We start from the raw sequence: 26149 nt of genomic DNA, 5'->3' as shown, positions 1-26149 counted from the left end.
GGCTTTATTTATTGATTTCTATTTGGAAAATATTTACACAGAGGAGAGACCCGACTGAGACCAAAGTATTTTCACATGGGGTGGGGTACGAGGGGGTGGATCTGGAATGAGAGGGGACTTCTTATTTAAAGTAAAAAACGAACAAATCAAAGATCACAGATATGTAAAGATTACCCCTCACATTGCCACTGTCAAAACAAAACCCTGTATCTAAATTAATACACTTTAATTCTACGCTGTGCCTGAATTTCACAAAACAAATCAATAAAAATGCTCTGAAATTATATAAAATTAGATCTATACCTTCTCTTTTACAGAAGCTTTTACAGTAACACTAACATTCACCGTCTCTGAATTCAAAGGGACTGAGGAGCATTTTGCCACACTTTGGTGTAATACTCCACTTTTACTGTTCTGGGGAAACATTAGCCTAGATGTCAGAACATTTCTATGAGAATTTGATGGCATTCAGCCACAAGAACATTAATGGGTCAGGAACTGATGCTGGATGATTAGCTCTGGATCACAACCACCACTCAGACTCATCCCTAAAGTCTTGGATGGGGCTCCATTTCTCCAGAGAACACAGTTCCTCTGCTCTACAGTCCACTGTTGGGGAGTAAATACCCCTCTAGTTGGCAGTTAATATCTGGCACGGTGACACAGGTTCATGTGCATTTTATTTCATGCTTTTTATTGGGATTTTACAAACTGTGTGCAACATCTATAAAAACATTACAGTGACTAAATTATTGAAGGTGTGTTTATAAATCTTTGGAGACTGAGTGCATTAATGCCATTAATCAAAGATTTCACAAGTAATTCAACATAAAATAAGACAATGGGAATAATGGTGTTTTGCTAATAACTCATTGTTAAAAATACAGGCCATTTCTCATTAAGTCATTTGTCCAAAGACATTTTACACTTTGTTTTGTGTGAATTTGTGTCTGATCTAAGAACAGCTTCAGAGGCTCAGAGTCAGACACATCCAAGACATCCAAAGTCCCGGTCATTGTCCCCAGTTTTTAAAGACAATATAGTTCCACCTCCAGGAAGATAAAACACTGAACACGTGCTCCGAATTTCCCATCTCTGAAACCAGAACAGTCACATATTCATAACTTCTCACAAATCAACAACACATTTAGAACACGTCTCAGAACTCAAACTACACAGAGCACAGGTGAGAGTCAAATAGTCAGTTTTACATTTGTCAGTTATTTCATCATTCTTTAAGATTTTCAAAAGATCAAGTGCATTTTTACTTTTTCAGCTCTAAATACATCAGATATAAAACACATAGGTACAGGACTTACATTGTTGGCGTCCTTTAGTTTGGCACAATCAACTATTTCACCACTGCCACGTTTATTGCACACAACACAGTCAATCACAGGCTTTATAAAGAAAAGACACAATATCACACAGTATTCCCACATGCATTTTTGACATCCACTAGTCTGGCACCATCAACTATTCCACCACCGCCAAGTTTATTACACACAACACAGTTAAACATGGGCTTTATAAAGAAAAGACTGCACAGGGTCTAAATATTCACCGTTTTTAAAACAAATATAATTCAACTTACAACTTTTTAGTATTTTACACTTTTAATTCTGTGGTAAAATATCGCTGTCCAAAGAGAACCATGTATTAATTAAACACATCTCTGCTCTTTATTCTGTCTGACAATTTGACACCTAAAGTTCCTATAGGAATGCTCCAAAAAGACTTAGTGTTGGACAGCAACTGTTTTCCGTCACAGTCTGTTTTAATTATTTATATAAAACCAATATGTAGTGAGTTAAGGACTGGAATTAACTTACTCACCCTTTTAGGTTTCTTTGTATCACATTCCTCTCGATGTCCATATCCTTTATTCTCATCCTTTGTGCAATTACTGACCATCAGACGCAAATGTACATAGTAGTCACTGCCTCTAAACTATGAAAAGGTGGTGAAATGGATCTGAACCACATTATTATCACAAATCAATAATTAATAAATATTTCTGATATCAATCTCTGTGCTCATTACAAAATGCTCATTAGTTTCTGACTGATAACTGTTGTAATGGTTAATATTCACAATGCATTCATTTTCAACAAATCTGATTTTTTTTTCTATTCAATCATTTTTAACCAATGTTTTCAACATTCCACCAAATGTGTTTAAATAACGTATGGATGCAATCGCTGTGGAATTATTTCAGATTCTAAAAATAATGGAGGACACTGTTGAACGTTGCAAATTTTGTTAAAATTAATATAATCCAGAATGTTTTATGTTACAAAAGTGGTATATAATAAACTTAAATACTAAAACTTTCAGGCTGATAACTTTACTGAAAACGATTTAACTAACTTCAAAAAGACATACATTTGCCTGAAGTAGATGTTAAAAAATGATGAAGTGAGCTGATCCACAGTATAATACACACAGTCATAACAGCTACAGAGACTACTTACTGTTGAATTTTGCAAGAGCTGGTCATAGGCGACATGATCAGAACCTCCAAAGTCCTTATTGGCTGCAACCAGAGCCTTGCCAATGTGTGTTTTATATGAATCAGGCAGGTCCTTATAGTTCCTCCATTGAGCAGAAACCAGCAGAGTCACAGCAGACAGCAGCAGCAGCTTCAGTCCAGTCTCCATCATGAGGAGGTTACACTCAGCTCTGGGGGCTGGAGTTTTCTGAAGTCACTAATAACATGAGGACAAAGAGCAAAGGGCAGTCTCTTTCTCTTCCTCCACCCACTCTCTCTCCTTCCCTCTCTGTGGTTAGTGGTTAGCTGGCACAAGGGTTGGGGAATTTGTCGCTGTGACCATTGAACCAATAAAACAAAAGGGACTTGAATGGATCAGGGGTGGCACAGTGGTGCCGCAGGTAGTGTCTCTGTTAAAGCTCCAGGGTCCTAGAGATTGTGGGTTTGAGTCCCACTCCGGGTGACTGTCTGTGAGGAGTGTGGTGTGTTCTCCCTGTGTCTGCGTGGGTTTCCTCTGGGTGCTCCGGTTTCCTCCCACGGTCCAAAAACACACGTTGGTAGGTGGATTGACGACTCAAACGTGTCCGTAAGTGTGAGTGTGTAAGTGAATGTGTGTGTGTGTGCGTGTGTGAGAACAACTGGCGCCCCCTCTAGGGTGTATTCCCGCCTTGCGCCCAATGATTCCAGGTAGGCTCAGACCAGAGCCGTTGCTATCTCATTTAAACTGGAATGGAAAGCTGGTAAACTCCAGTCTCTGCTACAAATTCTGAGGTGGAAGGAGAATTCTAAACAAAGGTTACATTCACTCACAGTGTCTGAAGGTGAGATGTACAGGAGCATGGTAAGGATGGAAAAGATGGTAAGGTAAGTTAGTGCAGCCAACAGCAGAACAAACATGACTGTCAACCAAGGCTGTATTCACAATATATATTTTGTGTGTTTTTACATAACATATATTATTATTAATAATAATTAAAATATGTTGTTGGAAAAACAAGATGTTGGTCATCACACATATAAACAGCCGGCACTCAAGCATTTTATGGGGAAGATAAAAACAAATAGTAGAAGGTACGATGGAGTTTTAGGGCCAAGATATTAAAAAAAAACGAATTCTGAAAATAAAGTCAGAATAATTCTGAGATTAAAGTCGGAAAACATCTCAGAATACTTCAGTAGAAGGCACGTATTTTCACAGGATACAATTAGAATGATGATGAAATTAATAAAGGGTCTAAAGGGAGTGGAACTCCAGCATGCCCCTGAGGCTCCACCGTGTTATGGCTTATGGACTTGTACAATAATCTAAAAATATATGCATTGCAGTCGGTGGCTGCACTGAGGGGTTTTGTGAGTTTTCCAGCATAGGACAGCTAAGTTTGGGCTTCCATCCTGGAAATTCAATACTGGTGAAATGGAGTGATAGAGTAGAAATTTACACAAGGGTGTATCTACTTCCAGCCAGGAAGTTCAACAAAGTTAGAGTCATAACCTCAAGGCAAAAGAAATTCCACCAAGATCTCTATTACTATGTTTATATTTGCCAATTAAGAAAGCTTTAAATCCAGCAACATTCAATACCACGCGATGGGCACTAAAGAAACCCAAGACCTCAGAACCCTGAAAATTGTGGAATAGAGCCTAAGGCCCCAGTCTGTGGCCCAGGACAGATATGTCCATGGTTTGCCAAAGGATGCAGATAATGCGATGAACAACACCACAGACTCCTTTGGAGTGATTGCTCCACTACAGATGTGTGTCTGACCAAAGCCCTGGGAAGAACAGAAATAGCAAATAGCTGCTGTTGCAACAGAACCACACCAGTGGCTTGAGAAATCTCCATTATCTGCACATCTGGAAAGTCCTAACAGATCCCCAACACCATCTCCAGGGAGAAAGTTAGGTCATGTGGTTCATTTCAGTTCATCTCAGAGTTTGCTGTCGAGTGTATTTCTAGGATAAACTATAGGTCCCGTTTAGAATTTAGGGTAGTTATCAGAACAATTCATTCATGTTATTAATCTTCCCTCGTGGATTGCTGTAGTCCATTTTATTATGTTAATGTATAATCAATATTATATATTTGATATTACATATAATAATCCGGCTTTGCTCCTCCTTGGATCACCACCTTAACGTGGTGGAGGGGTTTGCGTACCTGCGTGAGCCTAGGAGCTATGTTGTCGGGGGCAATAGCCCCTGGTAGGGTCTCCCAAGGCAAATTGGTCCTAGGTGATGGGCCAGACAAAGAGTGATCCATAAAGACACAGATGAAAAAGAGGAAAACATGGACACAGCCTCCCTTGCCCAGAGCAGGGTTACCGGGGCCTCACCCTGGAGCCAGGCCTGGGGGAGGGGCTCCTTGGCGAGCGCCTGGTGGTCGGACTTTCACCTATGGGGTCCAGCCGGGCTTAGCCCGAAGGAGATACATGGGTCCACTCTCCCATGGGCCCACCACCTGTGGGAGAGGTAGTAATCCGGGTCTGGTGCATTGTGGATCGGGTGGCGGTCAGGGTCGGGGGCCCTGGCGTTCTGATCCTCGGTCGTGATTGGGAGGAACGGCCCCGCTAATCTGAACCCAAGTGGTGTTCAGTTATTGGATTTCTGTGCTCGTCACAGTTTGTCCATTACGAACACCATGTTCAAACATAAGGGTGTCCACAAGTACACCTGGCATCAGGATACCCTAGGCCGCATTTCGATGATCGACTTTATAGTCGTATCATCTGACCTGCGGCCAAATGTTCTGGACACTCGGGTGAAGAGAGGTGCTGAGCTGTCAACCGATCACCACCTTGTGGTGAGTTGGATCAGATGGCGGGGGAGGATGCCGGACAGACCTGGCAGGCCCAAACGTGTGCTGAGGGTTTGCTGGAACGTTTGGCAGAGGAACCTGTCAGAAAGATCTTCAACTCCCACATCCGGCAGAGCTTCGACTGCATCCTGGGGGAAGCTGGTGACATTGAGTCCGAGTGGGCCATGTTCCGGACCTCCATTGTTGAGGCGGCTGAATGGAGCTGTGGCTGCAAGGTTGTCGGTTTCTGTCGGGGTGGCAATCCCCGCACTCGGTGGTGGACACGCCAGGTGAGGGGGGCTGTCAAGCTGAAGAAAGAGTCCTATCAAGCCTGGTTGGCTCAGGGGACTCCGGAGGCAGCCGACAGGTACCGAGGAGCCAAGCGGCTTGCGGCCTCGGCAGTCGCTGAGGCAAAAACTCGGGTGTGGGAGGAGCTCTGTGAGAACATGGAAAACGACTTTCGGTCGGCTCCGAGAAGTTTCTGGCAAACCGTCAGGCGACTCAGGAGGGGAAAGCAGTTTTCCACCAACACTGTATATGGTGGGGGTGGGGAACTGTTGACCTCGACTGGGGATGTCACCAGACAGTGGAAGGAATACTTCGAGGATCTTCTCAATCCCACCAGCACGTCTTCCGCAGAGGAAGCAGAGCTTGGGGACCCCGGGGGGGGGGGGGGGGGGGGGCTCGTCTATCACTGGGGCTGAAGTGGCCAAGGTGGTAGGGAAACTCCTTGGCGGTAGGGCCCCGGGGGTGGATGAGGTTCACCCCGGGTTCCTCAAGGCTCTGGATGTTGTGGGGCTGTCCTGGTTGACACATCTTTGCAACATCGCGTGGACATCGGGGGCAGTGCCTCTGGACTGGCAGACTGGAGTGGTGGTTCCCCTTTTCAAAAAGGGGGATCGGAGGGTGTGTTCCAACTATAGGGGGATCACACTCCTCAGCCTCCCCGGTAAGGTCTATGCTGGGGTACTGGAGAAGAGAGTCCAACTGGATCCAGAAGGAACAATGCGGATTCCGCCCCGGTCGTGGAACACAGGACCAGCTCTTTACCCTCGCTAGGATCCTGGAGGGTGCATGGGAGTTTGCTCAACCAGTCTACATGTGTTTTGTGGATCTGGAGAAGGCATTCGACCGTGTCCCTCGGGGTATTCTGTGGGGGGTGCTCAGGGAGTATGGGGTACTGGGCTCTTTGTTACGAGCTATCCAGTCCCTGTACAAACAGAGCAGGAGTCTGGTTCGTATGGCTGGCAGTAAGTCCGACTGGTTTCCAGTCAGAGTTGGACTCCGTCAGGGCTGCCCGTTGTCACCGGTTCTGTTCACAATTTTTATGGACAGAATTTCTCGGCGTAGCCAAGTGGCAGAGGGTGTCCAGTTTGGTGGTCTCAGGATTCCATGTCTGCTTTTTGCAGATGATGTGGTCTTGTTGGCTTCATTGAGCCGGGACCTCCAGCTCTTGCTGGACCAGTTTGCAGCCGAGTGTGAAGCGGTAGGGATGAGGATCAGCACCTCCAAGTCCGAGTCCATGGTACTCAGCCGGAAAAGCGTGGAGTGCTCTCTCCAGGTTGGAAGTGAGATCCTGCCTCAAGTGGAGGAGTTTAAATACCTCGGGGTCTTGTTCACGAGTGAGGGAAAGATGGAGCGTGAGATTGACAGGCGGATCGGTGCAGCGTCAGCAGTAATGCGGGCTCTGTACCGGTCCGTTGTGGTGAAGAGAGAGCTGAGCAAAAAAGCAAAGCTCTCGATTTACCGTTCAATCTACGTCCCAACCCTCACCTATGGTCACGAGCTTTGGGTAGTGACCGAAAGAACGAGATCGCGGGTACAAGCGGCTGAAATGAGTTTTCTCCGCAGGATGTCTGGACTCTCCCTTAGAGACAGGGTTAGGAGCTCGGACATCCGGGAGAGACTCGGAGTGGAGCCGCTGCTCCTCCACGTCGAGAGGAGCCAGTTGAGGTGGTTCGGGCATCTGGTTCGGATGCCTCCTGGACGCCTTCCTGGAGAGGTGTTCCGGGCATGTCCAACAGGGAGGAGGCCCCGGGGCAGACCAAGAACACGCTGGAGAGACTATGTGTCTCGACTGGCCTGGGAACGCCTTGGTATACCCCCGGAGGAGCTAGAGTCGGTGGCTGGGGAGAGGGAGGTCTGGGTTTCTTTGCTCCGACTGCTTCCCCCGCAACCCGGACCCGGATAAGCGGTGGATAATGGATGGATGGATGGAATCCGGCTTTGTTGATAAAACCTGTCCTAGGTTATTTATGTGTGCTTGCTCAGTTTTTGTACGAAATTCCTACCTTAGGTCAGACTCAATTTTGAGCCAAGAACCCTTTAGAGGATCAATTATAATAAAATTAATCAATTAATTAATTACAGGGCGGCACTGTGGTGCAGCTGCAGCAGGTAGCATCACAGTCTTTGAGGAGTGTGGTGTGTTCTCCCTGTGTCTGCGTGGGTTTCCTCCGGGTGACTGTCTGTGAGGAGTGTGGTGTGTTCTCTCTGTGTCTGCGTGGGTTTCCTCCGGGTGACTGTCTGTGAGGAGTGTGGTGTGTTCTCTCTGTGTCTGCGTGGGTTTCCTCCGGGTGACTGTCTGTGAGGAGTGTGGTGTGTTCTCTCTGTGTCTGCGTGGGTTTCCTCCTGGCGACTGTCTGTGAGGAGTGTGGTGTGTTCTCCCTGTGTCGGCATGGGTTTCCTCCGGGTGCTCCGGTTTCCTCCCACAGTCCAAAAACACACGTTGGTAGGTGGATTGGCAACTCAACAGTGTCTGTAGGGGTGTGTGAATGTGTGTGTTGCCCTGTGAAGGACTGGCGCCCCCTCCAGGGTGTATTCCTGCCTTGCGCTCAATGATTCCAGGTAGGCTCTGGATCCACCGCGACCCTGAACTGGATAAGCGCTTACAGAGAAGGAATGAATGAAATAATTACAACTTTTGCTACAATTTACAAAAAAAAAAAAAAAAAAAAAATCAGAAAAGACATTCTTTAACTTTAGGCATCAAGCATACTGAGCACTGTAACGGACCAAGTTTCATCAAGCCCAGCCAGCCTTTCATCATCAAGACAAATGCTTCAGAGGATAGACTAGGCATGGTGCTCCTACAAGGGAGAATCGAACCACTTTGTTTTTTTACTCGTTTACTCACACAGGGTCTTTGTGAAAACATTAGACCAGTGTCCACTGCACAGACTGGAGAGCAGCAGATGGTGAAGAAACATTTATAAAAAGTGTTTTTGATTACAAACGCCTTCTAAAAAGGAAATAAGTGGAGCCTAGTGTCAAATCAAATGATAAATAATCAGATGATACGGTTTATACTTAAACACATTTAAAGAAATTGGAGTTGATCTTAATTTATTCTTCATATTTACATGCTCGGCCAAGAGGAAATAGTAGTAGAGTAGAGTAGAGCAGAGTAACCCTAATATTCACAGTATTTGAAATCTTTATACACTCTGATACCTGTGAAAAACAGTATTGTGGCCTCTACCATAGGATTAGGGTAATTATTTACGTAATGTGGTGCCACTGGGTTTTGCTATAAACCAAGTCCTGAATGCTGCTTGTTGCCTGGTGCCTTTTTAATATACTTAATAAATAAATAATAGCACTTAATAGAAAGATCTAAGCCAAAACCTTTTACTATGGAAAACACAGTCTGTCGATTTGGTAAAAGTGCATGAAGCAAATCATTAGTCAATGAATGGCTCTTACTGACCATTACACAGTCCCTGGTGGAGGTTGGATATCTGGCTCTTCTGATATGAGAGGAAACCCCAATCCTCTTTATCAGAACACATTTGACATTTTTTCTACTGATTCTCCATAGCGCTTCATATGTTGCTGTCCAAGTTCTTCGACATGAGTCAGGCTTTAGACCTAACCAATGTTCAACTGTATTGTTTCTCATAAAACTAGAACACAAAACACTCAAAACAGACACATTGCCACTGACTGGAGAACACTTTTATTACTGAGTAAGTTCAGCAGCCAATGACATGCTAAACATCTGCAGAAAAATTGGACTGCAGTAAATTGTTACTGATAGTGAGTAAAGACTGCCTCAGACGGACAAACATGGAGAAAAAAAGCTTGCTGTCAAACTCTGAAAAATGAATGATCAGTGATCTGATGATACAGTTCTTCTTTTTGCTAAAACACATTTAAAGAACCTGGGGTAGATCTCACAGAGACGTACTCAGCAAAGCAGAGATAACAAGCGAGAGTAACACTATTATTCAAAGCCCTGCTCTGTGCTCTCACAATTAAACCTTTATCAAACACTTAGCTCAAACGTAATTCATTAAGGTGTGTTTATAAATCTTTGGAGATTGTGTTAAGGCCATTACTTTAGTACACAAAGTGAGACACTGGGAATTATGGTATATGGTATGGTATATAGCTGTTTATTTAAAACTATAGAGCATTTCTCATTGAGTCTTACATCCAAAGACATTTTACACTTCTTTGTTTTGTGTGAATTTGTGTCTGATCTAAGAACAGCTTCAGAGGCTCAGAGTCAGACACATCCAAGACATTCAAAGTCCCGCTCATTGTCCCCAGTTTTCAAAAACAACGGATGTTCACTTCCAGGAAAATAGAATACTGAACACTTGTTCTGAATTTCTCTTCTCTGAAAGCAGAACAGTCACACATTTATAACTTCTCACTAATCAACACATTTACAACACGTCTCAAAACTGATTTTTTTATTTCTTGGACAATGAATAATTATTTAGATTTTTAAGTAGATTACGTGCATTTTTACCGTATCGGTTTGATATAAAACAGATATGTATACAAACTTACTTTTTTGAGCTCCTTTAGTTTGGCACACTCAGTTAATTCACCACCATCATGTTTATTGCACACAGCACAGAGAATCACCGGCTTTATAAAGAAACAACACAGCACAGGGGCTTTGTCAGTTCTGTAGAAAAATAGTGTTGCTGTCCAGAGAAAACCATGTGCTTTATTTTTCTGCACCATTGAAAACATATTTGTTCTTTACTTAAATTATTATTATTATTATTATTAGCTCCTAAATAACTACTAAATTACACCTCTATACATATAATAACTTGCAGTGAAGTAAGATTCACCTTCTCCCATAAAGTCTCAGTTTCATACAACGACTGCATCCTGACAGTCTGTTTACACACAGATTAGTGAAAACATGAATAATGTTAAGGTATGGATTTTACATACTCACCTTTTGAGATTTCTTTGTAACACATTCCTCTCGATACCCATATCCTTTCTTTTCATCCTTTGTGCATGTACTGACCATCAGACGCACATTCAGATAGTAGCCCTTCTCTGTAAACTGTGAAAAGTTGGTGCAAAAACCAAGAACCACATTATGATTCATCAGCAGTTCAAATATCCATCTCTGTGTTCATGAGTTCATAAGAAAAAGCTGATTCTAGCTTCTGATTATTGTCATGTTAACATTTTAGATTTGACTAACATTTTATTCATTTTCAAAACAATACGTCAGGAAATATTTGTTCCATTCAAATGCTTTTAATCAATGTTCTCAACAACAGTAAACCAATCTGGCTTAAATAATATTTGGATGTGTATGCGTTGAAAATTAATAGAAAATAAAATTCATGTAGAATGCCTCATATTTCAAGAGTGGTGTTTAATAATTTTCAAGCTCATGATAATATTCAGATAGATACAGTGCCTATAAAAAGGACTCACCCTATGGATTACTTCAGTTTTTATTGCCTCTATTTATGGAATCATGGTGGATATAATTATATATAATTATTATGATAAAATCTTTAATGTGGTAATAAAAACATTTCTACAAAGTAATGCCAAATAAATTATATATATAAATAAAATAAATGATTGCATGAATATTCACCTCTGTATGTAGTAGATGCATGTACGGACTCAATGTAATTTGCACATATGGAGACTGCAATTTTACTCCATTTCACTTTTCTAATCTGCTCGATCTCTGTCAGGTCGCATGGGGAATGCTTCAGGACATTGTCTTGCTAGAAAATACATTTCCTCCAGGGCCTCCGGAGGACAAGCATCCCCACAGCATGAGACTCTCATGACCCTGCTTCATGGAAGCGATCCTCTCTTCTGACAGCCAAAAAACAATTTTTTTTCTTTTTTGACCAAATACCTTCCCGTCAAGCTTGGAGTCTCTCACCTGCCTTTGGGTGAACTGTGGACCACATTCCACAAAGCTTCGTGAAGAACCTGGGCAATAGTTGTTGTATGCATTGTCTTTTCTTATCTCAGGTGTTGAAGCTTTTAAATCCTTTACAGTAGTCAGTATTTTGTTAGCTGCCTCTCTCACTTGTCTCCTTTTTGCATCGCCAGTTTGTGCCATTTGAATTCAGTTAAATAAATCTTTAAAAATGGAAGGAATGGAAGGAACTGTTTTATACATTCACTTGAGAAGCATTAGCTATATTCACATTATAAGCCTCATTCAGTAATTCTCGAAGGCTCATAAACGTAATTGACCTGCATCTGATTGTAATGTGAACAAACCTGTCCCTGAAATGACATGCAGGTGCACATTGATACGTTTATTATGTACATTGCCCGCGTCACTGACAACTAAATCAGGTTTGTGAGATGACTCATTTAAAAGTATTAAAAATATGTGCATTGACACCAGATCATAAACTCTACGTGAGTCGGATGAGAATGCAAACAGCCGGTTTGCTTTTACAGCTGCACCAAGAGATGTCTCAAATGTCTCTCTCTGAATTATGTAGTCTACAGTGTAGGGTATAAACAACACAAGCAGTGCGTTGTGTGCAGAAATATAAAGCCATTTATATTCGGCTAGGTTTATAATCTGTAAAGTGCACTCTGTAGGGAGTATGGTGCTATTTGGGATGCAGCCCATGCTGGATGAGGTGACAGCACCCCGAGCATGCACACATGCAAATATACACATAAAAATACGATCTGACTGCTCACATTCATGCCACATGTCCATGAATCTGATGAGTATGAAATCTAGGACCACACAACAGTGACACGAATATGATCTGACATGTTCACGTCTCCCTGAAATGATCTGAGCCGGGTCACATTAATGTACATGTAGTCATTCACTGCACTCAGATGGTCTCATTTCATTAACTGTTAGATGGCTAGCACCAATTACCTCTATCAAATTAAGTCAGCCACTTTAAAAGGGGTGCAATCACTTATTGCATACTCAAGCCATAAGGGTAATAGTGGTAAAACTTTTTATACACTTTTATATTTTAAATATATTGACTTTACAGAGGTAAGAAATGTAAGCTGTTTGCACTAAAACAATAATTAAATATAACACTCGAAAGCAGATCAAAAGACGAGGTCAAGGTTACTAAGTTAGCTGAATCTTATTATAGGATACACAGCCATAACAGATATACAAAGTACTTACTTTTGTTGAGAGGACATTTTCATAGGCAACGTGATCAGAACCTCCGAAGTTCTTATTGGCCTCCTTCAGGGCCTTGTCAATGTGTGTTTTGTATGAATCAGGCAGGTCCTGATAGTTCCTCCATTGAGCAGAAACCAGAGTCACAGCAGACAGCAGCAGCAGCTTCAGTCCAGTCTTCATCATGAGGAGGTTACACTCAGTTTGGAGAATTTGAGTTATGTCCCTAACTGAAATCCCTAATATGAGGACAGAGAGCCAAAGGCAGTCTCTCTCTTCTCCTCCCACACTCTCTCTTCCCTGTATGAGTAGTGATTAGCTGGCACTAGGGAGGGGGATGCATGATTCTGATCATTAATCTGATATATTAACTTGAACGTATTATGAAAAATTCATGTTCAGTGCCAATTGAGGATCTGGAGCCCAGCAGCTCACCCGCTGTGAAACAAAACCACCCATCAATTATTTGTGGGGTTCCTAACTCCGAAAACAAGTCATTCTGATTTTGTGCCATTTATTATGTGAGTGTGGACACTTTAGAAAGCAGGTCACAGACGCTTGGAAAATGAAGTTGGTCAGTGGGGTGCAGTGTTACAGTGGTTTAGTCCTACCAGTCCGAATTCATCCTCTATGACATATGTCAATGTGCTCAGTCCCCTGGCTGCAAATTTGCACAATCTTTGAATTTATTTCTTATTCAAATTCACAGACAGTCACCCGGAGCAAGGCTTGAACCCATCCATCCATCCATCCATTATCTGTAACCCTTATCCAATTCAGGGTCACGGAGGGTCCGGAGCCTACCTGGAATCATTGGGCGCAAGGCGGGAAACACACCCTGGAGGGGGCGCCAGTCCTTCACAAGGCAACACACATTCACTCACACCTACGGACACTTGAGTCACCAATCTACCTACCAACGTGTGTTTTTGGACCGAGAGAAGAAACTGGAGCACCCAGAGGAAACCCACGCAGACACAGAGAGAACACACCACACTCCTCACAGACAGTCACCTGGAGGATACCCACGCAGACACAGAGAGAACACACCACACTCCTCACAGACAGTCACCCGGAGGATACCCACGCAGATACAGAGAGAACACACCACACTCCTAACAGACAGTCACCCGGAGGAAACCCACGCAGACACAGGGAGAACACACCACACTCCTCACAGACAGTCACCCGGAGCGGGAATCAAACCCACAACCTCCAGGTCCCTGGACCTGTGTGACTGCGACACTACCTGCCGCTCCAAGTCTTGAACCCATATATATAAATTAAGTATTATAATACATTGACTAGCATAATGTAACATCAAAAATCAAAAACACCATCTTTAAATCATCTAAACCAAAACTCATAAAAAGTTGTGGATACAATTTTATCTCCAAGAACAAAAAAAAAATGATGCACAAGCTTTGGCAGCACTTTTTCCTTGATGGCACTCATAATGAATGCAGTGGACAGTAAGTGCTTCTTGCTTGCCATTTTATACTAATCAATACTAACAGCATGAAAGTAAACACAGACCAAGTCCTACAAAACCAAACAACTCTAGTTACAAATGTGTTTCTGTGGTAATTCATACAGTGAAATAAAACCTCAGCCACATTAAGATAGTCGTTTTTCTCCTCGAACATATCTTTCCACGTTAAAAGGGGCAAAGTGGATGTTTGTACTGTGAAACTGTAGAGAATCTGAGCTGGTCAGGTTATTTCACTGTTGGATCACTATTGAGTAATAATCAGTCAGAAGGGACTGAAACTGCAGTGAATTGTACACAGACTTCACACTCCAAAGCATGGTGGCACATCCCAATATTTCTGATGCCAGCAACTGCTTGTCCTTCACTTGGCACCCATGCAGCTTCTGATGCGTGACTGTGAATGGCACCACACTGTGACCCACGTAACGTGACGGTACATATACATGTACTGTTACACTCCAAGTTCAGTTCTTACGAGGGATAGTTTATGAGGTACTATTCGCCACACAGCTTCCTATCTGACTTTTCTAATGAACTTTAAACAGCTGACTATTCAAGGCTGAAATTAACATTGATTTAAAGCAAATTCCCCCAATGTATTGGTTTAAAACACACAAACCAGAACATTTACATCCCTTAATCTGCTCTCAGCACATAGTTTATTCGTCTAAAACACACACAGAGTTTACATTTGCTCTCAGTACTCATTTTATACATTTAAAATACTCAAACTACTGTGTTTACATTCCTTAATCTGCTCATATTACTCAGTTTATTCTCACTTTCATAAGTTTACACCTCAAATCTGCCATTACACTTAAATGTCTAAAACACTAACCATAAGGTTTTCATCTGTTGGTAGGTGGATTGGCGACTCCAAAATGTCTGTAGGTATGAGTGAATGTGTGTGTGTGTTGCCCTGTGAAGGACTGGCGCCCCCTCCAGGGTGTATTCCCGCCTTGCGCCCAATGATTCCAGGTAGGCTCTGGACCCACCGCGACCCTGAACTGGATAAGGGTTACAGATAATGAATGAATGAACAAATCTACAGTCCTGCTGCCTCAATGCTTCAAACCAATCACTAGTATTTACTTTTGTTGTTTTTGTTGTACTCAGTCAGGGGATATGGAGCTTTTGAACAGGATGCTGAGGTATTTTATGTCCAGTGATATCTAACGTTATCTTGTGGCTGTAGTAAAAAACAGAGCAGGGGTGAGAAAGACCCTGAAATTGCAGATCTGGATGGAAATAAAACTCCAGGATATTTAATGCCACCTGAATTGGGATGTAACTGCAAATAGTGAAAAGTGAAACACAAATTTTGCTGCCAAGCTGAGTATAAGCAGTTAAAGGCGAACCGGTCTTACACAGAATTCACTCTCCTTAAGAGCGCTGAAGATAAGGTGGATAAGCGAAGATATACAGTATATATATATATTTACACACACACACACACACACAGTGGGGCAAACAAGTATTTAGTCAGCTAATGATTGTGCAAGTTCTCCTACTTAGAAAGATGAGAGAGGTCTGTAATTTTCATCAAAAGGTACACTTCAACTACGAAAGACAAAATGATGAAAAAAAATTTATTTGTAAATTATGGTGGAAAGTAAGTATTTGGTCAATAACAAAAGTTCAACTCAGTACTTTGTGTTTATAACCTTTGTTGGCAATGAGAGATCAAAGGTTTCTTGTAAGTCTTCACCAGGTTTGCACACACTGCAGCTGGTATTTTGGCCCATTCGTCCATGCAGATCTCCTCTAGAGCAGTGATGTTTTGGGGCTGTCGCTGGGCAACATGGACTTTCAACTCCTGCCACAAATTTTCTATGGGGTTGAGGTCTGGAAACTGGCTAGACCACTCCAGGACCATGAAATGCTTCTTACGGAGTCCCTTGACAGCTCTTATGTCTTGGCCATGGTTGAGTTTGGAGTCTGACTGTTTGAGGCTGTGGACATGTGTCTTTTATACAGATAAGGTCAAACAGGTGCCATTAATACAGGTAATGAATGGAGGAGGGAAGAGCTTTTTTTTCTTGTTTTTTTCTCTCATAGTTGAAGTGTACCTATGATGAAATTTACAGACTTCTCTCATCTTTCCAAGTAGGAGAACTTGCACAATCAGTGGCTGACTAAATACTTTTTTGTCCCACTGTATATACTGTAATAAGGCATGTTTGTAGTTGGGAATGTGTGAGTGTTTGTCGCCCTGCAAAGGACTGGCACCCTCTCCAGTGTGAGTTATCACCTTGTGCCCAGCGATTCCAGGTAGGATCTGGACACACTGCAAGCCTGAACTGGGTAAGCGCTTAAAGACAATGAATGAATGTTTGTAGGTGTTGAGGCTATACTGCCATGCTATTCAGCAACATTTTACTTTTGTGCGCCTCCATTTACATTCATATAAAAGGACAGCTGCTGTGTTCAAATGATGTATTGAGAACAGTGACAATATGAACGTTCTCCTAAACATGAATGTGAAAGTGAAACAGGCCCCCAGTGGAGGGTGTTGTTAATTGCGGAAGATGCCTGCTGGAGGTTTCTGTTCCTGTTTCTCAGGGTCTTATTTCTGTATTTCTTCTGAAACTGTGACATTGAGGCCAGAAAAAAAAAAAAAATTGTACCACAAAAGCTTAGTATTAACCAATAACATATCAGCAGCTTCTCTTAAATGTGTTATCTACAGGTTTCATACTGAATTCATAATTTGAACATACAAAATGGATGAGCACTTATAATTCATTATAACAAATACGGTTTTTATCATATTTACCCTCTCAAACATAAATAACATGGAGTTCATTAACACAGAACACTGGGTAATTTGTAAGATATATATATATATATATATATATATATATATATATATATATACACACACACACAAATCGGATTCCAAAAAGTTTTATTCAGAATAGAACACAAATCACAGATCAAAAGTTTAAACTGAGAGAATGTATCATTTTAAGGGAAAAATATGTTGTTTCAAAATTTCATGGCGTCAACAAATCCCCAAAAAGTTGGGACAAGGCCATTTTTTACCACTGTGTGGCATCCCCCCTTCTTCTTACAACACTCAACAGACGTCTCGGGACAGAGGAGACCAGTTTCTCAAGTTTAGAAATAGGAATGCTCTCCCATTCATGTCTAATACAGGCCTCTAACTGTTCAATCGTCTTGGGCCTTCTTTGCCGCACCTTCCTCTTTATGATGCTCCAAATGTTCTCTACAGGTGAAAGATCTGGACTGCAGGCTGCCATTTCAGTCCCCGGATCCTTCTCCTACGTAGCCATGATGTTGTGATTGCTGCAGAATGTGGTCTGGCATTATCTTGTTGAAAAATGCAGGGTCTTCCCTGAAAGAGATGACGTCTAGATGGGAGCATATGTTGTTCTAGAACCTGAACGTAGTTCTCTGCATTAATGGTGCCTTTCCAGACATGCAAGCTGCCCATGCCACAAGCACTCATGCAGCCCCATACCATCAGTGATGCAGGCTTCTGAAAGGAGCATTGATAACAACTCGGGTTATCCTTGTCCTCTCTGGTCCGGATGACATGGCGTCCCAGTGTTCCATAAAGAACTTCAAATCGTGACTCATCTGACCACAGAACAGTCTTCCATTTTGCCACACTCCATTTTAAAAGACCCCTGGCCCCAGTGCAAACGTTTGAGCTTGTGGAGCTTGCTTAGAAATGGCTTCCACTTTGCACTGTAGAGTTTCAGCTGGCGACGGCGGATGGCACGGTGGATTGTGTTCACTGACAATGCTTTCTGGAAGTATTTTTGAGCCCATTCTGTTATTTCCTTGACAGTGGCATTCCTGTTTGAGGTGCAGTGATGTTTAAGGGCCCGTAGATCACGAGCATCCAGTAGAGTTTTACGGCCTTGACCTTTACGCACAGCAATATTTCCAGATTCTCTGAATCTTTTGATGATGTTGTACACGGTTGATGATGATAACTTAAAAGTCTTTGCTATTTTACGCTGAGTAACACCATTCTGGTATCGTTGCACTATCTTTCTGCCCAACAATGGTGGAATTGGTGATCCTCTTACCATCTTGGCTCCAGAGAGACACTGACACTCTGAGAAGCTCTTTTTATACCCAATCATGTTGTCAATTGACCTAATTAGTGTTAATTGGTCTTCCAGCTGTTCGTTATATGCTCCATTTCCTTTTTCCAGCCACTTATTGCTACTTGTCCCAACTTTTTTGGGATTTGTTGACACTGAAATTTTGAATCAACATATTTTTCCTTTAAAATGTTACATTTACTCAGATTAAACTTTTGATCTGTCATCTATGTTCTATTACGAATAAAATATTGACATTTGCCACCTCCACATCATTGTATTCAGTTTTTATTCACAATTTGTTTAGTGTCCCAAAGTTTTTGGAATCTGGTTTGTATTACACAGTATGTTTTGGGTGATGAATCATTCTCAGAGCTGCAGAGACACCATTGTGGTCGTGTATCTGATCTACTCTGTGTTGGTATGAGTAAATCAGACATAGCAGTGATGCTGGCGTTTTTAAAACACTGTGCTTCTACTGTACTAATTATAGTCAAATACACACCAACACATCACCACCACATCAGGGTCAATTCACTGCTGACAATGATCTGTCGCCCAAATAATACATACACTGGTGGTTTTGTTGTCAGACTAACCATTGTAAAACAGGTAAATGGGGGCAAAATAAGTATGCAGATAAACAAAGTTCAACAAATATAATTAGTGGATCTACTTAGATGGACAAAAAAATTCACATACAAGGAGGTGTCTCAAATTAACATTGTGTGTGTGGCACATGCAGAAAATATATCTACAGCTGCAGATCATCAGCACTGGGATGGAGAGATTCTGTGTCCTATAGTCAGACTCGAGTCCATGGTCAGCTGGAATGTGAGAATAACAGCTAAGCCAGGGGTTCAAAGGGTTAAACCCACTGATGCCTTTCGTCCTTGCCTCTGTTTTCATGCTGCTCTGTGCCTGTTGTTTTGATCATACACAGTAGCCACTCAGTATCACCCAGGAGTTTGCTGATAGAAGCTGAATGTGAACCGCCAACAACCAACACCCTGCTGCTGAACAACAAAAACCCACCCTCGCAAATAAGCCAAGTGTCAAAGGAGCCCCTCCAACTGGTTGTGTGTGCTCCCACCTTCAGGACAGTGTCCAATAGCTGTCCTCACTGGCTGGCCAACAATGTCCACAGTTTGCTGTTGATCGCTAAATCATACCACCTGCCTCTCCACCTGATCTCAGACCAACTCTTTCCCAAGCAACGGATAAAACCTGGACCCAGCACAAAGGACAGAGCCCTCTCCAGCTCACACAATGTGAAGCAGAATGCCTTAAAGTCAGAGGGAAAGAAATGCAGTGTGTCAAAGCCAGGTTACAGGCCCTGGCTGTTCTTATTTAGCTTGGCACTGGGAATGCTACTGGCCTCCCATGCTTTCTGGGGATGTGAGACAGCCAATTTGGGACGCCATGCTGTCTGATACCAACAGGGTTTGGCTGGGTCTTTTTTTTCCCCATTCCTGCTCTGAGGCACATATGATCAGTCAAAGACTAAACAGAAGTGTCCACTAAAAGAGAGTGACCACTCCTGTAGTCGCAGCCTTAATGCACCGAGTGGTGGGAACATGAAATGTTCAGTCAAAACAAATAAATGATTTGGATGAACCAACCCAAGCTAACAAAGTCCAGCTCAAACCTTTCTAACTTCAGATGAACGTCTGCCTTCTTCCACATCTCACAGCCTTAGTATGTTCTTCCAACGTCGCAAAATCTTGGACAGTGGGTAGGTAAAGACCCTAGTTGTAGATTATGTACAGGGTGGGAACGCTTATCAGCTTGTAAGGTTAGTTTGTTGCAGGGGAGGTTTACATGGAGACAATCAGGTGCTAAGGGTTTTAGCATGTTTGTTGGACAGTAAACGCCAACAGAATAGCTGTAGTAATAAAATAGTTAGCTTTGTGCGTGAGGGGGAATGTTTTTGACAAAGTGCACAGGCTACAAATATTGGTAGATGGGGTGAAGCATGAGATTATAAATTGCTGGTGGATGATCAGTGGAGATGATAAATGGGAAAGTGAGTGTAGATACAACGTAGGTGTTCCTAGTCCAGTGATCTTTCAGTAAATAAAACAAATAGATTAAGGGAAGTATGATCTAACCTGACGCAGTCAGCAGCTAAAAAACATCATATTTAGTTATATACTCCATAGAGGACGGGTTAACTTACTGTCCCTTCAAAATGTAATGTAAACAGGGGTGTCCAAATTTAGTATTCATTCATTCATTGTCTGTAACCATTTATCCAGTTCAGGGTCACAATGGGTCCGGGGGCGACACATTCACACATTCACACCTATGGACACTTTCTGAGTAGCCAATCCAACTACCCAAGTGTGTTTTTGGCAGGGCTCGAACCCACAGCCCCAGGACTCTGTATTCAAGGGTGGGCGATATGGCCCTTAAATAATACCACAATATTTCAGGGCATTATGGCGATAACAATATTCTTTATGATATCACAACACATTGCAACATACTTTTAGTAATTTCAAATACACCAGACTATTGCAACAAAATAAATGTTATACTAATGTAAATTATATATGAATAATATTAAAGGATTTTTTCATAATAATAATAATGTTTATTTTACATCTGATATTTTGTAACAAAACAATTTTGTATCTCCTGGGAGCAAATTCCTGTCTCAGAGTTACTTTCCACTGTTCTTCACTGTGACTAAATGACTCAGAACGCATGACGTATTATGAGTAACTGCACAAAGTTGTTACATAACTTTTTTTTTGTTTTGTTTTAAAAATGCTGACGATATGTCTACAACAGACAGATGTTGCTCAGGAGACAGGTCAGAACACCAGGAGATGTGGAGGGGGCCATAGTAGGGCAACAACCCAGTAGCAGGACGGCTACCTCCTCCTTTGTGCAAGGAGGAACAGGAGGAGCAGTGCCGGAGACCTGCAAAATGACCTCCAGCAGGCCACTGATATCTATGTTTCTGTCAGAAACTGACTCCTTGATGGTGGTATGAGGACCTAACGTCCACAAGTGGGGCTTGTGCCTACAGCCCATCACCGAGCAGGGCGATTGGCATTTACCAGAGAACACCAAGATTGGCAGATTCACCATTGGCATTCTGTGCTCTTCACGAATGAGAGCAGGTTCACACTGAGCACATGTGAGAAACGTGACAGGGACTGGAGAGGCTGTGGAAAATGTTCTTCTGTCTGCAACATCCTCCAGCACGACCAGTTTGGCAGTGAGTCAGTAATGGTGTGCGGAGGCATTTCTTTGGAGCGCCGCAAAGCCCTCCATGTGCTTTTGACTGGGATAGGATCCTCAAACCCATTGTGAGACCATATGCTGGTGCAGTGGGCCCTGGGTTCCTTCTGATGCATAACAATGCTAGGTCTCATGTGGCTGAAGTGTATCAGCAGTTCCTGCATGATGAAGGCATTTGGGACATCATCCACCAAAGCCACATTGCACCACAGACTGTCCAGGAGTTAACTGATGCTTTAATCCAGGTCTGGGAGGAGATCCTCAGGAGAACATCTGCCAGCTCCTCAGGAGCAGGCCCAGGCATTGTAGGGAGGTCATATGGCACGCACATGGAGGCCACACAGGCACACATTACTGAGCCTCATTTTAACTTGTCTTGAGGAGTTTTCACTGAAATTGGATCAGCCTGTAAGTCTCCACTTTTATTTTGAGTATGATTCCAAATCCAGACCTCAGTAGGATAATAATTTTTATCATTTTGATGTTATTTTGTTCTCAACGCGTTCCACTATGTAATGAAAAGATTTTCAACTGGAATATTGCATTCACTGAGATCTTGGATACGTTATATAAAGTGTAAATAAATACATACATATACAAACACGCTATGTACAAAAGCATTTGAACCAAAAAACCTTTCATGTGTTGTGTGCTGTTAATCGTAACTTTCGTTTTTGTGCGGTGCGATGTTGGAAAGCATTAGTTCCTCAAAGTAAATCTGAATCAGCACTTTTATGTTTCTTAGCTTCCTGGATAGCTAGTTCCTATTTCAGGTTCCCACTTTGTAACTAGAATTACCTTCTGGCTGGTATCATTTCCCTTCCTTACTTTTAAAATAACATCTTTACATTTTCCTGCAATCAGCAGTAGTCACATAGCCGTTTGGAGACAAATCAGGAAGAATATAATTTAATTATAAAATAACTAAATATATCTCAATTTACAAAAACCATCCGTTACATCAGATACCAACGCAATATTTTTAAGATGGGAAATGTTAGTGAAATATTTAGCAGTGAAATCACATTAACAGGTTAACATCAAATTATAGCACAACATAATGAGTCAATACGATCAACACTACACCTGGCAAAAATATTACAGTCAACAAACTCAGAGGACGTTCCCCCAGCTTAATTACTTCAAAACAAAGCGGCTTTTGTGAAATACCAGACTTCAATAACTTTATTTTGATTTATTTTTCATTTTTAAGCTTCTGAAAAACATGAGGCATAGAATTTTAAGCCACCTTTAGTGAACATGTGAGCAGGAAGGAAAACGTATTCAGCTTCAAGGAAATGTCAGTCTGAACCCTGTGTTCCTGAATCCAGAATAATCTACGACATGGAGAAAATGTTTAACAACCTACTGTGTTTCATATATGGAAGCATACTCGCCAGCCACGTATTAATCACATAGACATAAAGGATAGCTTTATAATAGACAAGGAAGCAACTGTTAATCATAGCCTACAGAATAAGGTGGAACATTATACCTTACATGGATGGACTACGTATCCACACAAAAGTATTCCTGTCAAAACATTTAAAACAGAGACAACCCCCGCACCTTTTACTTCTTGCCAATGGCAGCAGAATCATAGGAATAATGGGAATTAGTATGAACCCGATGACTGAGATGGGATGAAATAGCAGTGAAATTGACTGGTGGAGACTGATTGGTGTGTGCAGGTTTGACCATGTTCCTTTCTTCATTCAGGGGGAAGGTTTACACCAACGATTTACAACATCAACATCAATAGTTTTTTTCCACTACACTGACAAAATTATTTGCTCGTCTGCCTTTGCACGCTTATGAACTTGAGAGACGTCCTATGGTTAATCCATGGGGTTTAATACTATGTTGACCCACCCTTTTTTTTTCAGTTATACTTTCAACTCTTCTGGGAAAGCTTTTTACCAGGTTTAGGAGTGTGTTTATGAGGCCTGGCTCGCAGTCTCCGCTCCCATTCCTTCCCAAAAGTGTTCTATCAGTTCGAGGTCAGGACTCAGTAAAGTTGCTTACTTGCACCTTTTATGTGCACTGCTGCAAAGTCACGTTGAAAAAAGGAAGAGAGCTAATCTGAAGGCCACATGAACTCTGTGCACTATGCGCCTCAGAATCTACTGACCACACTTGCCATTTTACGTGTCGCTGTCGTTTCCATTCTTTTACACTTTGTTATAATACCACTGACAGTTGAATGTGGAATTTTTAGTAGCAAGGAAATTTCACGACTGGACAAGTGGCATCCTATCACAGTACCACGCAGTTCTCACCCATTCTTCCTCAAAATGTTTGTAGAAGTGGTCTGCACAGGTGGCATCCCATCGTGGTACAAAACTGGAAGTCACCCATTCTTTCACAAAAGTAGCCTGCATCCTTAGGTGCTTGGTTTTATACACCTGTGGCCATGGATGAGATTGGAACACCTGAAATCAATGATTTGAATTGGGTAAGTGAATACAATATATATGTAAGGCAATATATTATAATTCTGTTGTCCTCTGCAGTCAGACAATAGCTTAAGCAGTCACAACATTAATTGTTCCCTAATTTCAGAATAATCTTCTTTGTTTATAGAGCCATAATTCCAGCTACTGTCATCATGCAGTCATTTACTTTGCTTGTTCTTTCATTTTAGTGCATCTTTATAGTCAAAACAAACATTTTTGATTAATACAGCCTACATATATCAAACATCTTTTAAAAAGGTAGAACGGCATGTTTGAGAGGGGAGTTACCACAGAAACTCATTTGTAATGAAGTTAGCCGTCTCCCGAATTTGGAGACATTCCTCCTTGACTAATCCAATACAGCAAAAATAAGTCAATATTACTCTCTTTGCTAGAACAGACCACGCCTGTAAAGGCTGGAACGTGGAGGTGAACTCAGAAGCCTTTAGGGAGGAGTTCGGGGTGACGTATTAATGCATATGAGGCCAGACCCCCCGCTGGATAGATGACTACGAGAAAAGGGTGGAGATGGGAGTAAGTTTGTGATGACGTGAGTTTGCAGGGTTCAGGCGTGATCTTAGTTCATGCTTTCCAATGTTTGGAGTTCTCTCCATTATCTAAAACTCCAGATGCCATTTTTCTGCCTTAAACCAAGAGAGAGAAAAAAGGGAATACTGGACCAATACACTTTTTGTTTGAGTGCAAACAGATTGAAGAGCGAAAAACGGTGAAGAAACATCTTAAAATAGTTTATAGAAAAAGTGTTTTTGATTAAAATCATTAAAGTCACCTTCAAGAGACATTCCTTGTGAGTCACAGTGTGTAGTGATAATTATCATTTCTATTCATCCAACTCTGAACACTTTCTTTTTGTTAACGCTTGTTAGCCTGTCTGTATTTCTTACACTTGTGTACATTTGATCATTCGCTAAACAACACATTATAACTGTTCACAGCCTTTAGATTGCATTAGAGATTATATATAAAGTGTTCAGGTGGCTGGACCTAGGTTATTTGCAAAGAGTGTTCTATTTCATGTAAAAGGCTTAATCATCCATGGATTTTGGTACCTGCAAGGGTCCTGGAACCAATCCCTTGGGTATAAATGTTTATTGAGGTATGTATAAGGAAAATACAATATTACATTAAACCACTGTGATGGGTTTGAGTATTTGGGTTTAACCCTTAAATAGGTATATATACAGTGCATGATCACTGGATTAGGAACACTTGTATACCTTGCATCTACACTCACTGTCCAATTGATCAGCTCCATTGACCCAACAGGAGCACTCTGTAGTTTTACAATTACACCCTGTAGTCCATCTATTTTCTGCACACGTTATCTCCATTTCATTCTGTATTTGTCAGGACCCCCACATGTCCATCACCGAGCGGATATGATTCGGGTGGTGGATCAGTTTATTGAATAACATGGTGAAATGGGGATAAGAAAAAGTGCAGAGGAACAAAACAGGATTAGTCTGTAATTGTAAGACTTCAAAGTGCTCCTGTATGGTCAATGGAGCTGATAAAATGAACAGTGAGTGTAGATACGAGGTAGCTGTTCTTATCCAGCGATGCTTTCATGTATTATACACAGGGTTCACATTTCGACCAAGGACCTAGGGGGTCCCCTAGTGGACAGTCTGACTAAGTTGGCCAGTAGAAAGCTGTCACAAATGTGTCTTTCACACAACACAAAAAAACATCTGCGGCTAAGAGACTGCAACATTTATATGGAGAGTATATTAATATTTGTATAGTCACGGTCTCAATTTCATTTCCTCTCGCTGGCTTTTAGATTTTGAGACTTTTCTTTGGTATTTCACCTGATCCATACGCAAATGCAGCCTCGACCCCAAAAAATTTGACCAGCTGTCAATACTGTTGACAAATAGGCCGTAAAGGCAAGGCAAGTTTATTTATAGAGCACCTTTCATACACAGGGGCAATTCAACGTGCTTTACAGAGTCTAAAGTAAAAATAATTTAAAAAGAGTTAAATTAAGAGCAAGAATAAAAATAAAATTATGCAATAAAAGAAAATACATAAAGATAAGTAATGTGAAACAAATAAAAAGTGCAATAAAAGAAAATACATAGTAAAAGAAAGCATGAATAAAATGATTCAAACAATTAAAACGATACAATTTTAAAAAAACAAAAAAAAACAAA

The 26149-nt window shown here is 41.7% G+C and overlaps 2 protein-coding genes across 4 annotated transcripts in view; both read right to left on the bottom strand.

Annotated features, from left to right (window-relative positions):
• Positions 1-878: 878 nt before the first annotated feature.
• On the bottom strand, positions 879-2742 carry LOC136707609 (cystatin-like protein). Its single transcript, XM_066681781.1, has 4 exons — positions 2475-2742; positions 1837-1950; positions 1320-1400; positions 879-1095 (listed from the first exon to the last, which is right to left on the bottom strand). Exons 1-4 carry the CDS (start codon positions 2661-2663, stop codon positions 982-984), a joined length of 498 nt encoding a protein of 165 aa, XP_066537878.1. The 5' UTR covers positions 2664-2742; the 3' UTR covers positions 879-981.
• A 6561-nt stretch (positions 2743-9303) lies between these two features.
• The window catches only part of LOC136707869 (cystatin-like protein), a 36147-nt gene continuing 19301 nt past the window's right edge, over positions 9304-26149 (bottom strand). Inside the window, exons 2-5 of one of the 3 annotated variants that reach the window (XM_066682165.1) lie at positions 23796-23948; positions 10489-10602; positions 10086-10166; positions 9304-9909 (exon numbers count right to left, since the gene is read on the bottom strand). In XM_066682165.1, the coding sequence (XP_066538262.1) occupies positions 9796-9909; positions 10086-10166; positions 10489-10602; positions 23796-23948 (462 nt within the window). In that variant the 3' untranslated portion in view covers positions 9304-9795. Of the gene's footprint in view, positions 9910-10085; positions 10167-10488; positions 10603-12696; positions 12945-23795; positions 23949-26149 lie in introns of those variants that run through there. The other 2 variants (XM_066682164.1, XM_066682166.1) reach the window with 2 other exon arrangements.

This window comes from Hoplias malabaricus, chromosome 9, assembly GCF_029633855.1.
Source record: "Hoplias malabaricus isolate fHopMal1 chromosome 9, fHopMal1.hap1, whole genome shotgun sequence".
NCBI classification, from domain to species: domain Eukaryota; kingdom Metazoa; phylum Chordata; class Actinopteri; order Characiformes; family Erythrinidae; genus Hoplias; species Hoplias malabaricus.
Note: the sequence above shows the minus strand (reverse complement) of the source record. Positions and strands in the feature narration are given on the sequence as shown.

Excerpts from the sequence above, each read along its gene's own strand:
- LOC136707609 (XM_066681781.1), bottom strand. The coding sequence starts at position 2,663 with ATGATGGAGACTGGACTGAAGCTGCTGCTGCTGTCTGCTGTGACTCTG. Across the intron at positions 1,401-1,836 it reads ATACAAAGAAACCTAAAAGG|CCTGTGATTGACTGTGTTGT; the intron begins GTGAGTAAGTTA and ends TTCTTTATAAAG. Across the intron at positions 1,096-1,319 it reads AACTAAAGGACGCCAACAAT|AGATGGGAAATTCGGAGCAC; the intron begins GTAAGTCCTGTA and ends TTCTGGTTTCAG.